Here is a 13,040-nt window from a genome sequence, read left to right on the forward strand (position 1 = left end):
CATTTGTGAATAATAATAATTAAGAAAACTGAAATAAAATACATTGAAGTGTTGACAGTTTTTATATCTGAGGAGTAAGATTACAGGTGACTTTAATTAGCTTTTTTATATTTTTCTAGATTTGCCCAATTTTCCGTAATGTTAATGTATTACTTTAATAATTTAAAAATATTATTTAAGGAGGTGGGGCAAAGATGACAGAATAGTCAGACACTTACAGTTGTCCCTCTTACAACAAAGACCCGAAAAACCCAGCAAATTGAATACAAATGACAATTTAGGAACTTAATCATCAAAGAAAAAGCTGAAGAATCGGACCAAGTGGCAGGTGGAAGGAGGGACGATTCAAAAGCAGCGGAAATGGGGAACTACATATTGCAGATTCGATGGTGCCCTGCTAGCTGAGTCTGCACAGTGCACATGGACTGAGGCAAGCAGCAACATTCCAATCCGAGGCTCACCACATCTGGTGCAGCCAAGCAGCAGCAAATCTGCATGCACCTCCAGAACCACAGGAGTCACACCAACCTGGGAAAGTACGTGTAAGCTCTCAACCTACCCCATGTGCTGGCCAAATAACCCGTTCACCTCCCAAGAGCTTCATTGTGGAGAAGCACTTCCTTCCCCTTAACCACCCCCTACCCTGCTCTGACACCAGTCCCACAGCATTCAACAATGCCATGACCCCTAAGCTGGGAATCCAGGACCAGTTGGGTGGCTCTACCCCTTCGTCCAGCCACTGGCATACAAGGTCCATGTATTTGCAGTGCCCCTCACCCCTGCCCAGTCCCTTGTGAGCTGATTCAATACTGCATGCCCTTATTAGCACAGAACAGCAGGGCATACATCTGAAGCCCATTTTCACTTGCAGCAGTCAAGGGGGGGCTGCAGATTTGTGACATTCGACACCACTCTGCCCCCTAAGAAGGGGTCTCACCCACCCACATTGAAGGTCTGAGGGCCAGCAGTACCATCCACTCCATCTAGCCACCCAAGACAAGGGTCTAAGAATCAGTGGTGCCTCCCAATCCCCCTAGCCAATGGCACCGGCTGCCCAAAGACTGGCTGCACTATCCTCCCCCAACTATGCGCTCCAGGGGATGGGGAAACACCCACCATCCAGCCACCCAGGGGCATCTGTCAGCCCCCTCCCTTGCCCACACATTGCCCCCAACAGCAACCAAAGCCCTGTTCCTGTTCTGAACACCCCTAAGCAGCCCTGTGCAACTAGGACTATAGGTGAGAGTCTGCATCACACACACAGTGACTGATGACCCTGACACCTGTGCTCTGAGTAACTGCACCCCCATAAGAACATTAAACAGACTCCTGGGCTCTCACACCTAGTAGCTGCTCTGACCACCTGGAGACAGGATGTGAGAGCTTCCACAATGCCAACACCCAAAGTAGCTTACACATCCAGGCTACTTGGACATATCAAAACAAAACAAAATGAAAATACAGGATACAGTAAACAAAATACAACAAATAAATATAATAACTTATTGATGCCTTGTAGACAAAGTTGATATCAAATCACGTAAAGAAGCAGGACAAGATGGCTCCAGCAAATGACCAAAATAAAGAACCAGAAAACCTTCCAGAAGAAGATAAGGCAATGGAACTACCTGAGAAAGAATTCAAAAGACTAATATACAGAGCTCTTCAAGAAATCAGGAAGGAGATCAGGCAAAACTCAGACCAAACCAACGAACACACGGACAAAGCAATAGAAGAATTCAGCAAAACAATACAAGAACAAAATGAAGAATAAACAGGCTGCTAAAAACCATAGAGAGACAGCAATCAGAAATCCAAAAGATTAACAATAAAATTTCAGAATTAGATGACTCAATAGAAGGTCATACGAGCAGAAATGAGACCATGGAAACAGATTAGTGAGACTGAAGATAAATTACTTGACATCAATTTGTCTGAGGAAAAATCAGGAAAGAGAATGGAAAAAAAAGGAGAAATACTAAGAATTATGTGGGATACTATCAAGAGGAAAAACCTATGAGTGATTGGAGTACCAGAACTAGGGGGGGGGAGTTGTGGGGGAGGGTATAACAGAAAACACAGAGAGAATTATTAAAGATTTGCTGGCAGAAAACTTCCATAATATCATGAAAGATGAGAAGATATCTATCTGAGAAGCTCAATGAACCACATACAGGGTAGACCCCAAAAGAAAGTCACCAAGACATATCATAATCAAATTTGCCAAAACCAAAGACAAAGAAAGAATCTTGAGAGTGGCTACTGATAAACCAAAAGTTACCTACAAAGGAGAACCAATAAGACTAAGCTCTGATTACTCAGCAGAAACCATGCAAGCAAGAAGGCAATGGGATGACATATATAAAGCCTTGAACGAAAAAGATCACCAGCCAAGAATTATATATCCAGCAAAATTGTCTCTCATATACAATGATGAAATTAGGTCATTTCCAGATAAACAGGAATTACGGGAAGATGTAAAAACCTGACCAAAATTACAGTATTAAAGGGAGTCCTCTAGTTAGAGAACCAACAACATAAAACAACAATCCAAGACTAGGACACAGGACAGATCAACCAGTTATCAACCCAGATTGGTAATTCACAAAAACAAATCAAAGTTAAAAGACTGAAAATAGGGAACCAGAGACGTCACTATGTAAATGATGATGTCAAAACCAAAAAGAGGGAATAAACAGTGTAGTCAGAACTTCCATATGGAGAGGAAGTTAAGGCGATATCAAGAAATAAAAGACTGGTTTAAACTTAGAAAAAGATAAATTTCAAGGTAACCACAAAGGAAGCTAACAAACCTACCCATCAAAATAAAAAAGAAGAAAATCATAAAGACTCAGCAAACACAAAATCAACAGCAGTGAAAGTGATGAAAAGAAAATACATAAACAGAAAGAACTAAGCCCAGAAAATTAAGTGGAACAAAGAAACTGTCAACACCACAAAAAAAAGAAAAAGAAAAAAAAATCAAAATGACAGCAGTAAACTTATACCTATCAGTAATTACACTGAATGTAAATGGCTTCAGTGCACCAGTAAAAAGACAGAGAGTGGCAGAATGGATAAAAAACATGATCTTTCTATATGCTGTCTATGTTCCCCCTGTTAAAGAGCTCTCTCCCCTACCCTCTCAAGCATTTTTGAAAAGTTAAATTTGTTGGATTACTACCAGTTATTTTTAAAACTTTGCAGCACAGATAGAAAAATAAATGGTATTCAACCATAAAAAAAAAATGTTATTTGAAAATTCTGAGCACCTACTATGTATAATGTAGTGGACAAAGAGGGAAATTTGATGTGTAAGTTATTGTAGAGGAGCTTATAGTCTAAGAGGGGAGATGATTTTTAATTTTTATTTTTTTAAGAGTAAAGTTGAAATGTAATACCTCATTAGCTCATTAAGGTCAGGGGCTCTTTCTAGTTGGTTAAATGGTGTTTTCCCAGTGTCTATCACAGTGCTTGGCATAAATGAGACAATAATAAACATTTGGCAGTTCTGTTTCACAAATAAAAAATGATGAATTCCAATGTGAGATTAATCAAATGCAAGTTGACTCTGACTCATGGCAGTCCCATATGTGCAGGGTAGAAATGCAATGCTATGACCCTTTGGTCATTAATTAAAAATAGAAATGACATTAAAGAACTACTTATTAAGACAAATGATAACATTTCTAAAAGGACAAGATTAGAAACTAAGAACCTGTGTTTGGTTGGTGACAACTGCAAGATTAAAATTTCACAGACAAATGAGAATAGAATCACTAAATTTTTCACATAGTAAAAATGTACTGGTTGGATACAGAGCAAAAGGAGCTATACAAACACCTACTACAGTATGCATTCATTCCTCAATTAGAGGACTAGTTAAGATTATTTTTTTCCTAAAGAAAATAAAATTCATTGTTACAGAAAGAAATAATGAATTTCAATAGAAAGAAATCTATAGAAAACACAAATGTGGATATACGTAGAACACATATATAACCACTTACCCTTAAAGCATATAATAGATTATTTTGTACAATTCTATACATTTAAAACCTTGATAAAATGGATAATTTTCTAGGAAAATATAATTTACCAAAGTTGACCCAAGAAAAGATAGAACATCTAAACAAACTGATTTTCAGAGAAGAAATGAGAAAGCTGTAGGAAGGATAAACTTTCCAAAATAGGAGGTCAAGACAGTTCATAGAAGAATTCCACCAAATCTTTATAAAACAGATAATTACTATGCTATTTAAATTATTCCAGGGCACATAAAAAGGAAAAAAAATTTTCTTTATGAAATGAACATAACATCAATATCAAAACCTAACAAAGATTACACAAAGAACAAAACCTCAGATCAATCCTAAATATAAATATCACTGCAAAATTCTTAAACAAAATCTTAAAAATAATCTAGCAGCTCACTGAAGGAATAACACATCATAATCAGAAGAATAGTTCACTATAGGAAATCAATATCATTTAACATCATAACAGATGTAAGGAAAAAATTATAGGATCTCTATACACACTAAAAGGGCATTTGACAAAACGCTCAACCACTCTTTTTAGAAACATTCAATAACACAGACTCCATGAATAGTTCCTGAACATGACCGAAAACAGAAAATACATACACATACACGTTTGTGTGTATGTTCGTCCATAAACCCAACGTAATATTTAGTAGAGAAACACCGCAAGTGTTATCACTAACATCATGAACAATTATTACCCACTAATAACACAATTTTTATAGTACTAGAGGCAGGAGAAAGAAATTAGTGGTACAAAATCAGGAAGGGAGAATATGAAATGAAGATTATTTGCAGACGATATGATGGTATACCTGGAAAACCCATGAGGATCAACTTAAAACTACCGCAAACATTAAAAGGAATTCAGAACTTTAACAGGATACAAAATTCATATACAGAAATTAATAGCCCTCACATATACATACAACAATCAGTTAGATAACATAATGGAAGGGAAGTCCTCATTTATGACAGTAACAAAAGGATAAAATACCTAAGGGTAAACTTAACAAAAAATGTACAAAACTTTTAAAAGAAAGTGATAAAAACATGACTGAGCAAAAGCTAGAATTTCCAAAATGTTCATCAGATATTTGAACATACAAGCCCAGACTGCCAGAGAAGCATCCATTTCATGAAAACAAAGATGGTGTCAAGGTCTTGGACTGACAGGAAGATTACAGATTTGTCTTCCAAGTCTTGTGGCAAGACTACAACTATTTTCTAAAAACGGAAATCTACTGGTGTTGTCCTGAGATAAAATCCATGAGAGCAGAATTTCCCTGAGGAAATGAGGTGTCTGTGAAAACAAGAAGCTGCTTTACATTGTTGAACCTCTCCTCACTGCATCTGCAGGAACACAGGTGCTAAATAGTAACACTTTAATGAGGGTAATAAATACCCAAGTTAGGCACAAAGTTTACTGGAGATAACAAATGCTAAGATAGGTGTGCCATAGCCATTATAAACTCTCAACTATTTCCCCCTTGATCGTGGGGATAAATCTCTCACAGATATAAAACATACAGTGACAGAACTGGTAAGACCTGACAGCTTGACTACGGCAGAAAGGGGGCAGAAATGTTTGCAAGACATCCTGCAAATGACTGGCTGCTGTTGTTGTCAGCTGCTATCGAGTTGGTCCGCAACTCATGGTGACCATATGCACAATGGAATGAATGCCGCCTGGTCCTCTGTCATCCCCATGTACAATGGGATCAGATCTGTTGAACCAATTCATTGGTTATCTTTTGGAAGTAGATTACCAGCCCTTTCTACCTCATCGGTCTTAGTCTGGAAGCTCTGCTGAAATCTGTTCAGCATCATAGCAACAAGCAACCTCCATTGACAGACAAGTGGTGGCTGTGCATGAGGTGCACTGGCCAAGAATTGAACCAGGTTCTCTCTCATGGAAGGTGAGAATTCTAATACTGAATCCCCACTGCCCCTCAAATGCCTGACAAGCACCTGGAAATATACAGGGTAGGAACTCAGGCACGAGGTCAGGACCAGAGATGAAGATCTGGGAGCCACTGGTGCTGAGGAGTAAGGCTCTGAGATTTACCAAGGGAAAGCAAGCAGGAGAAAAATAAAAGGATTATATTCTGACCCTTGATGAAAGTCTACATTTCAAGGGCAGAAAGTTGAAGAAGAGCCAAAGGCCATCAGAGAGGAATGAAAACTAAGAGAATAAAAGTGTGAACTCTCAAAAGACAGGGACCTTGCCTATTTACATCACAAGATTCTAACAAAGCACACAGCCTGACATACAATAGGTACTCAACACATGCTTGTTGAATGAATAAGGGAGTCATGAAACCCAAAGAGAGAGGGACAACATGCATACTAGTTATAAGTGAGACTCTGGAGTCAAACTATTTGGGTTCGAATTCTGCCCTACTACTTACTACCAATCGGACTTTGAACAAACTAACCTCTTTGGGTTTTAGGCTCTTCATGTGTATAAAATGGAGCTAATGAGAGATTATATCTTATAAAGGTGTCATACATTTGAAAGAGATAATGTGCATAAAGGCCTTAGCATATTTCTGACAAAAGCTCTTTATGAGTACTATCTCACATCCTATAAATTTAAGCAATTAAATTATTTACTTAAATTAAAAACAAAAGTACTGAAGAAAAATATTAAAAGATTGTTAAAATCATAGGTAGACATTCTAGCAAGAGCAATTAAACAAGAAAAAGAAATAAAAGGCATCAAAATTTAACAAGAATAGATAAAACTATCTACTCACAGGTGACATGATCCTATACATAGAAATTCCCAAAGAATCCACAAGAACATTACTAGTTCTAATAAGGGAATTCAGCAAAGGTGCAGAGTACAAGATGTACACACAAAAATCAGTTGTGTTTCTATACAACAGCAATGAACATCTGAAAAGGAAATTAAGAAAACAATTCCATTTACAAATAATATGTAAAAGAATAAAATATCTAGGAATAAATTTAACCAAGAGTGAAAGACCAGTACATTGAAAACTAATTAATTGCTGAAAGAAATTAAACTCCGTTGCCATCAAGTCAATTCTGATTCATACATCGTGACCCTATAGGACAGTAGAATTGCCTCATAGGGTTTCCAAGGCTCCTGTGGAGCAGTTGGTGGGTGCAAACCACTGACCTTTTGATTAGCAGCCGAGCACTTAACCACTGTGCCATGAGGTCTACTTGAAAGAAATTAAATAAGTAGAAAGATATCCTATGTTCACGAATTGGAAGACTTAATATTGTTAAAATGGCAAAAAAAAAAAAAAAAAAACCTAACCGGCTGATGTTGAGTTGATTCTGACTTATATAGGACAGAGTAGAACTGTCCCATAGGATTTCCAAGCAGCGGCTGGTGGATTTCAACCGCCGACATTTTGGTTAGCAGCCGAGCTCTTAACCACCGCAGCCACCAGAGCTCCGTTAACATTGCAATACCACCCAAAGTAATCTACAGATTTAATCTAAACCCACCTCCAATGGCTTTTCTTTTTTTCAGAAATGAAAAAGCTAATCCTCAAATTCATATGGAATTAAAAAACGGTAATAGAAAAGAAGAACAAAGTCGGATAACTCATACTTCTCGATTTTAAAATTTACTACAAAGCTACAGTAATCAAAATGGTGTGGTACTGGTATAAGGACAGGTCTACAGACCAATGGAATAGAATTGAGAGTTCAGAAATAAACCCAAACACCTATGGCCAATTGATTCTCTACAAGGGTGCTAAGAACATTCAATGGTCTTGATCATTCAACAAATGGTGCTGAGACAACTCGATCTCCACATGCAAAAGAATGAAGTTGGACTCCTACCTAACACCAGCTACAAAAATTAACTCAAAGTGGATCAATAACCTAAATAATAAGAGATAAAACTATAAAACTCTTGTAAAAAAACACTGGGGTAAATCTTACCTTAGCTTTGATAATAGATTCTTAGATATGACACCAATAGCACAAGAAACAAAAAATAGATAAATTTGATTTCATCAAAATTAAAAACTTTTGTGCATTAAAGGAATTTATCAAGAAAGTGAAGAAACAACCTACAGAATGTGAATATACATTAGCACATCATATATCCGATAAGGGTCTAGTATTGAGAACATATAAAGAACTCGTACAACTCAACAACAAAAAGACAAAGAACTTAATTTAACAATGGGCAAAAAAGTTGAAAAGACATTTCTCCAAAGAAGATATACAAATGGTCAACAGGCACATGAAAAGATGCTCAACATCACTAATCATCAGGGAAATGCAAATCAAAATCACAGTAAGTTACCACTTCACACTCATAAGGATGGCTATTAAAAAAAAAAATCTGAAAAATCAAGGATGTGGAGTAATTGAAACCCTCTTGCACTGCTAGTGGATATGTGAAATGGTGCAGCCACTGTGGAAAACAGTCTGGCAGTTTTTCAAAGTTAAACATAGAAATACCACATGACCCAGCAAATCCACTCTTAGGTACATACACAAAAGAAGTGAAAACAGGTGTTAAAAAACAAAACAAAAAAAACTTTGTACACAAATGTTCATAGCAGCACTACTCACAGTTGTCAAAAGGTAGAAACAACCCAAATGTCCATCAACAGATGAATAGATAAACAAAATGTGGTATATACACACAATGGAATATTACTCAGCCATAAAGAGAAAAAAAAGCCTCGAGTTGCAACATTGAAGGATTCTATGGGGAAAATATTAAATGACGCAGGAAGCATTAAAACAAGATGGAAGGAATACACAGAGTCACTATATCAAAAAGAATTGGTTGACGTTCAACCATTTCAGGAGGTAGCATATGACTAGGAACCGATGGTACTGAAGGAAGAAGTCCAAGCTGCACTGAAGGCATTCGTGAAAAACAAGCCTCCAGGAATTGGCAGAATACCAATTGAGATGTTTCAACAAACAGATGCAGAAACGGAACAACCAGAACGGAAATAATGAGAATGTTCACCCACTGTGAAGACTACAATCAACGTCACTCAACAATTTATGTAGAAATTGTTGAATGAGGACCTAAACTGCTGTGTAAACTTTCACTGAAAACACAATAAAATATCATTAAAAAAAAAAAGAACCAGAATTAGTCTTGTTTTCTTGCTGATTTTAAAATATACATACTTATTGTATACTCCTACTTATCCAGAGACAAGTACAGAGTAGGCAAAGAAGGAATATTTGTGGAGAGGGTAATTTTCCCTCAATAGGAATCATAATGTATATATAATTTTGTAATAAAAATTAAAAATGCTGCACCTGTACTACACACTTAGGTTGTTTCCATTTGGTAGCTATTATTAACAATGCTGCAATGAAGAAAGTTTTGGCAATCTACTTCCGTAAAATCAGCCATTGAAAACGCTATGGAGCACAGTGCTAGTCTGGCACATATCGGGTCACCGTGAGTTGGCTAAATGATTACTGTTTTTGTTTTATTTTGTTTTGGCAATGAAACTATTTGTACATATTTTTTTTTTCTCCTCCTTTAATGTTTCCTAAGGAGAGATAACCTGTAATTGGATAGTGTGTGCCAAAAGTTGTGAAATTTTAAGAAGGAAGGACCTCAAATGTCTTAATCGAGTTTACTGAGTCTGGAGGAAATCTGAAAACATCTTTTAAGCTAGAAGACTAAGAACTTAAAGATGCAAGGACTCAAATTCTTGCATATTTTGATTCCTATTTCATAGGGGTGACTCTCCAGTCAATTGCTTTATATCAGTTTAATATGACAAGCAAGATTTGAGGTACATCACTTAGAAATAAAACACATACCTATTATCCCAAGTTTAGCAGCAAACATCAGATACTCTGACGGGCAAACCAAAAACATAACCACCAATGGCATTCAAGAGAGCACCAATCTTTTGTTTTCCTGTACCTCTCAAGATTCCACTACAGGTGCCCTAAGGAGAGGAAAACCAAAACCAATATTGCAGTCATTTAGATGTCATCATATCAATTCAGAATACTATATTAACACTTCATAGTTATGAATATGGTCAGAATAGCTCTGTCTCAAAACAGGCACAGCACATAATGTAAGAGATAACAGAAAACATTTTGCTTCTAAGTTTATGTTAAACAAACAAACAAACAAAAAAACTACAGCTGCTTTCATCAGAAATCCATCAGGTCTCTGACTATTTATTTTAACATACATTAAGATGTGGAAATTATTGAGTTGGTGAAGACTCTGTTGTGTATGTTTGCACCACAAAAAAAAAAAAAGCGTTATGTTACAAAAAGAATTAGAGGTCATATCGACAGTAATTTCTACAGAAATCAGTCTGATAACATGGTTGAACATATTAACATAATAATGGGCTTCACTAATCAGAGCCAGGTAGTGACAGTCATCTTGCTCTCTTCCACACTATTCCTACTACAGCTGGTGTTCAATCATGGGTACCACATCTTCAAAGAGACATTGACAAAGTGGAAGAAACTCCATGGAAAAAAGCAAGATGACAAATGGGACTAGAAATCATGTCATGAGCAATCATTACTGAAACTGGGAATAAGCTTCAAGAGGTGATTCTTGAGTTTAGCAGAAGGGTCTTCAAATACCTGTAAAGCACAGAATGTCATCCTAGAGAAGTACTTTCTAGTGGTCAGATTTAATTCAAAGGTGGTATGACCTGCTTTAGGGTATTGAAGCAGAGATCACTTATCCACACGGCTAGGATGCCACAGACGGCATTTAGGTGCCACATAAGTTAGAAAGAGGCTAGATAATGCAGGTCTTTTCCAACTTGAGATGCTACAGTTGCAAGTAATCCATCTTTCCCACAAATGGCTCAGACTGCTCTAAGCTCTTTGTTTAAAAAAAAATGAAATCCCAGATATTTAATTAAAAACCTAGAAACACAAAACAAATATATAAAAGACAGTAAAATCACTCCAAATACTCCGATTGTACCAAATAGATGAAAGGGAGCAAATATAGGCATCACTTGACTCACACGGGAAATTATATCTCTGTTGGAGGAAAAGAAAATAGTAATCTAAAATCATGTTTTAGTGGAGTACTAATTAAATATTGATCTGACAAGCGTGATGAGTCAATTCAATCGAAACAGTTAATTTTTTTTGACAAAGCAAATACATAATAAAACTTCACTAATTAAATTTTATTAAGTTAGAATGTAGGTTAAAAGGGATATGGGCTAGGCTGACCCAGTGGAGGATAGTTCTTAAAGTTTTGTTATGAGTATATAAACTGAGGCCTGGGAGGAAAAAGAAGCAGGTTTCCTCCTGTGTATAGGAATTTTCCTCTTCATATGTGAGTCTTTCTAAAAACGGAGTTGAAGGGTAGCATTCCTGTAGGAAACATCTACCTCCTCATGGAGCCCCTGAATTCTCTCCAATTATGGTGGAAGATGTGCCTACAATGAGGGTGGTAAGACTTTGGAGAGAGACACAGAAGAGGCAGAAGTGACTAAAAACCTCCACAGTGGATCCAATATGGATGTAATACATTAAGATTACAGTAGTCTCCCCAAGGTGCCAGGGTGGGCAATAAAAACCTTATTCTACAAAAATTGGGGTTATGTATTTTTAATTGTCTGATGGTCACTGAAGGACAGGCACAGAGGCTGGCCACTGTTTCAACCCTCTTTGGCTTAAGTTGGCTTCCTGGGCAGTGTCTGTGGAAAGAATTTAAAGAGACAAAACACCTTTTTTTTCTTCCTTTATTATTGGATCCAGGTGCTTCAGGAAATCTCCGCCAGGACACTGGGACCACGGAGATAGCAAAAGCACACACAACAAGATATACAATTTTTGCAAACAGTTTGGAAAAGTCACTGAACAAATGGACTACAGCCTTCAATCTGTTAATAGCTCATATGTCTTACCAGAAATGCGAAAGATAGTTCTTGAGGCTGAAAGCAAGTAACCCCATATGGTAATTTGAATCTATATGAAATAGCAAAGAACACTAGGAAAGATAATTACATAATTATAAAAGGCAGTATAAATGCATATTTCTTCTCTTAACTGATTTAAAAAGCAATTATATAAAGATGTCAGCAAAAATGGGAGGAATAGGGAATTCCGAAGTTATGTCCCTCCATAAAAGCAACAACAGAAAAACAAACTGACAAATGTTGTCAGAATAAAAGTGTTCCAACCGTGGAAATTAACCAAAGAACTGCAGCAACCTAAGGAGCACTTATTCAAGAAAAATGGTTAAGTCTCTTTATTTTGTGGCTTTTTTTTTTTTTTCTCGACTCATGGTGACTCCATGTGTGTCAGAGTAGAACTGTGCGCCATACAGTTTTTTTAAATTGTACTTTAGGTGAAGGTTTACAGAACAAATAGTTTCTCATTAAACAGTCAGTACACATATTGTTTTATGACGTTGGTTAACAACTACATGACATGTCAACATGCTCCCTTCTCGGCCTTGTAGGATCTTTTTTTTTTGGTGAAAATATACATAGCCAAAGATATACCATTTCAAAAATTTCTACATTACAATTCAGTGACATTGATTATGTTCTTCCAGTTGTGCTGCTATTCTCACTTTAGATGAAGGTTTACAGAACAAAATAGTGTCTCATTAAACAGTTAGTACACATATCGCTCTATGACAATGGTTAACAACCCCACTACATGTCAACACTGTCCTTACTCAACCTTGGGTTCCCTATCACTAGCTTTCCTGTCCCCTTCTGCCTTCTAGTCCTTGTCCCTGGACTGCTGTGCCTCATTAGTCCCTTTTTTTTTTATGGGGCTGTCCAATCCCCGGCTGAACGGTGAACCTCGGGAGTGAGTACACCACTGAGCTAAAAGGGTGTCCGGGGGCCATACTCTTGGGGTTTCTCCAGTCTCTGTTAGGTCAGTAAATCTGGTCTTTTTGTGTGTGTTAGAATTTTGTTCTACATCCTTCTCCCGCTCTGTCCAGAGCCCTCTGTTGTGATCCTGGTCAGAGCAGTCAGTGGTGGTAGCCGGGCACCATCTAGCTGT

General features: G+C 37.2%; 1 protein-coding gene across 1 annotated transcript in view; it reads right to left on the minus strand.

Annotated features, from left to right (window-relative positions):
• The window catches only part of SLC47A1 (solute carrier family 47 member 1), a 194,367-nt gene that overhangs the window by 4,055 nt on the left and 177,272 nt on the right, over positions 1-13,040 (minus strand). Inside the window, 3 exon segments of the mRNA XM_023735513.1 lie at positions 9,843-9,874; positions 9,876-9,973; positions 10,979-11,048. Of these exon segments, the coding sequence (XP_023591281.1) occupies positions 9,843-9,874; positions 9,876-9,973; positions 10,979-11,048 (200 nt within the window).

This window comes from Trichechus manatus, unplaced genomic scaffold, assembly GCF_000243295.1.
Source record: "Trichechus manatus latirostris isolate Lorelei unplaced genomic scaffold, TriManLat1.0 scaffold00080, whole genome shotgun sequence".
NCBI classification, from domain to species: domain Eukaryota; kingdom Metazoa; phylum Chordata; class Mammalia; order Sirenia; family Trichechidae; genus Trichechus; species Trichechus manatus.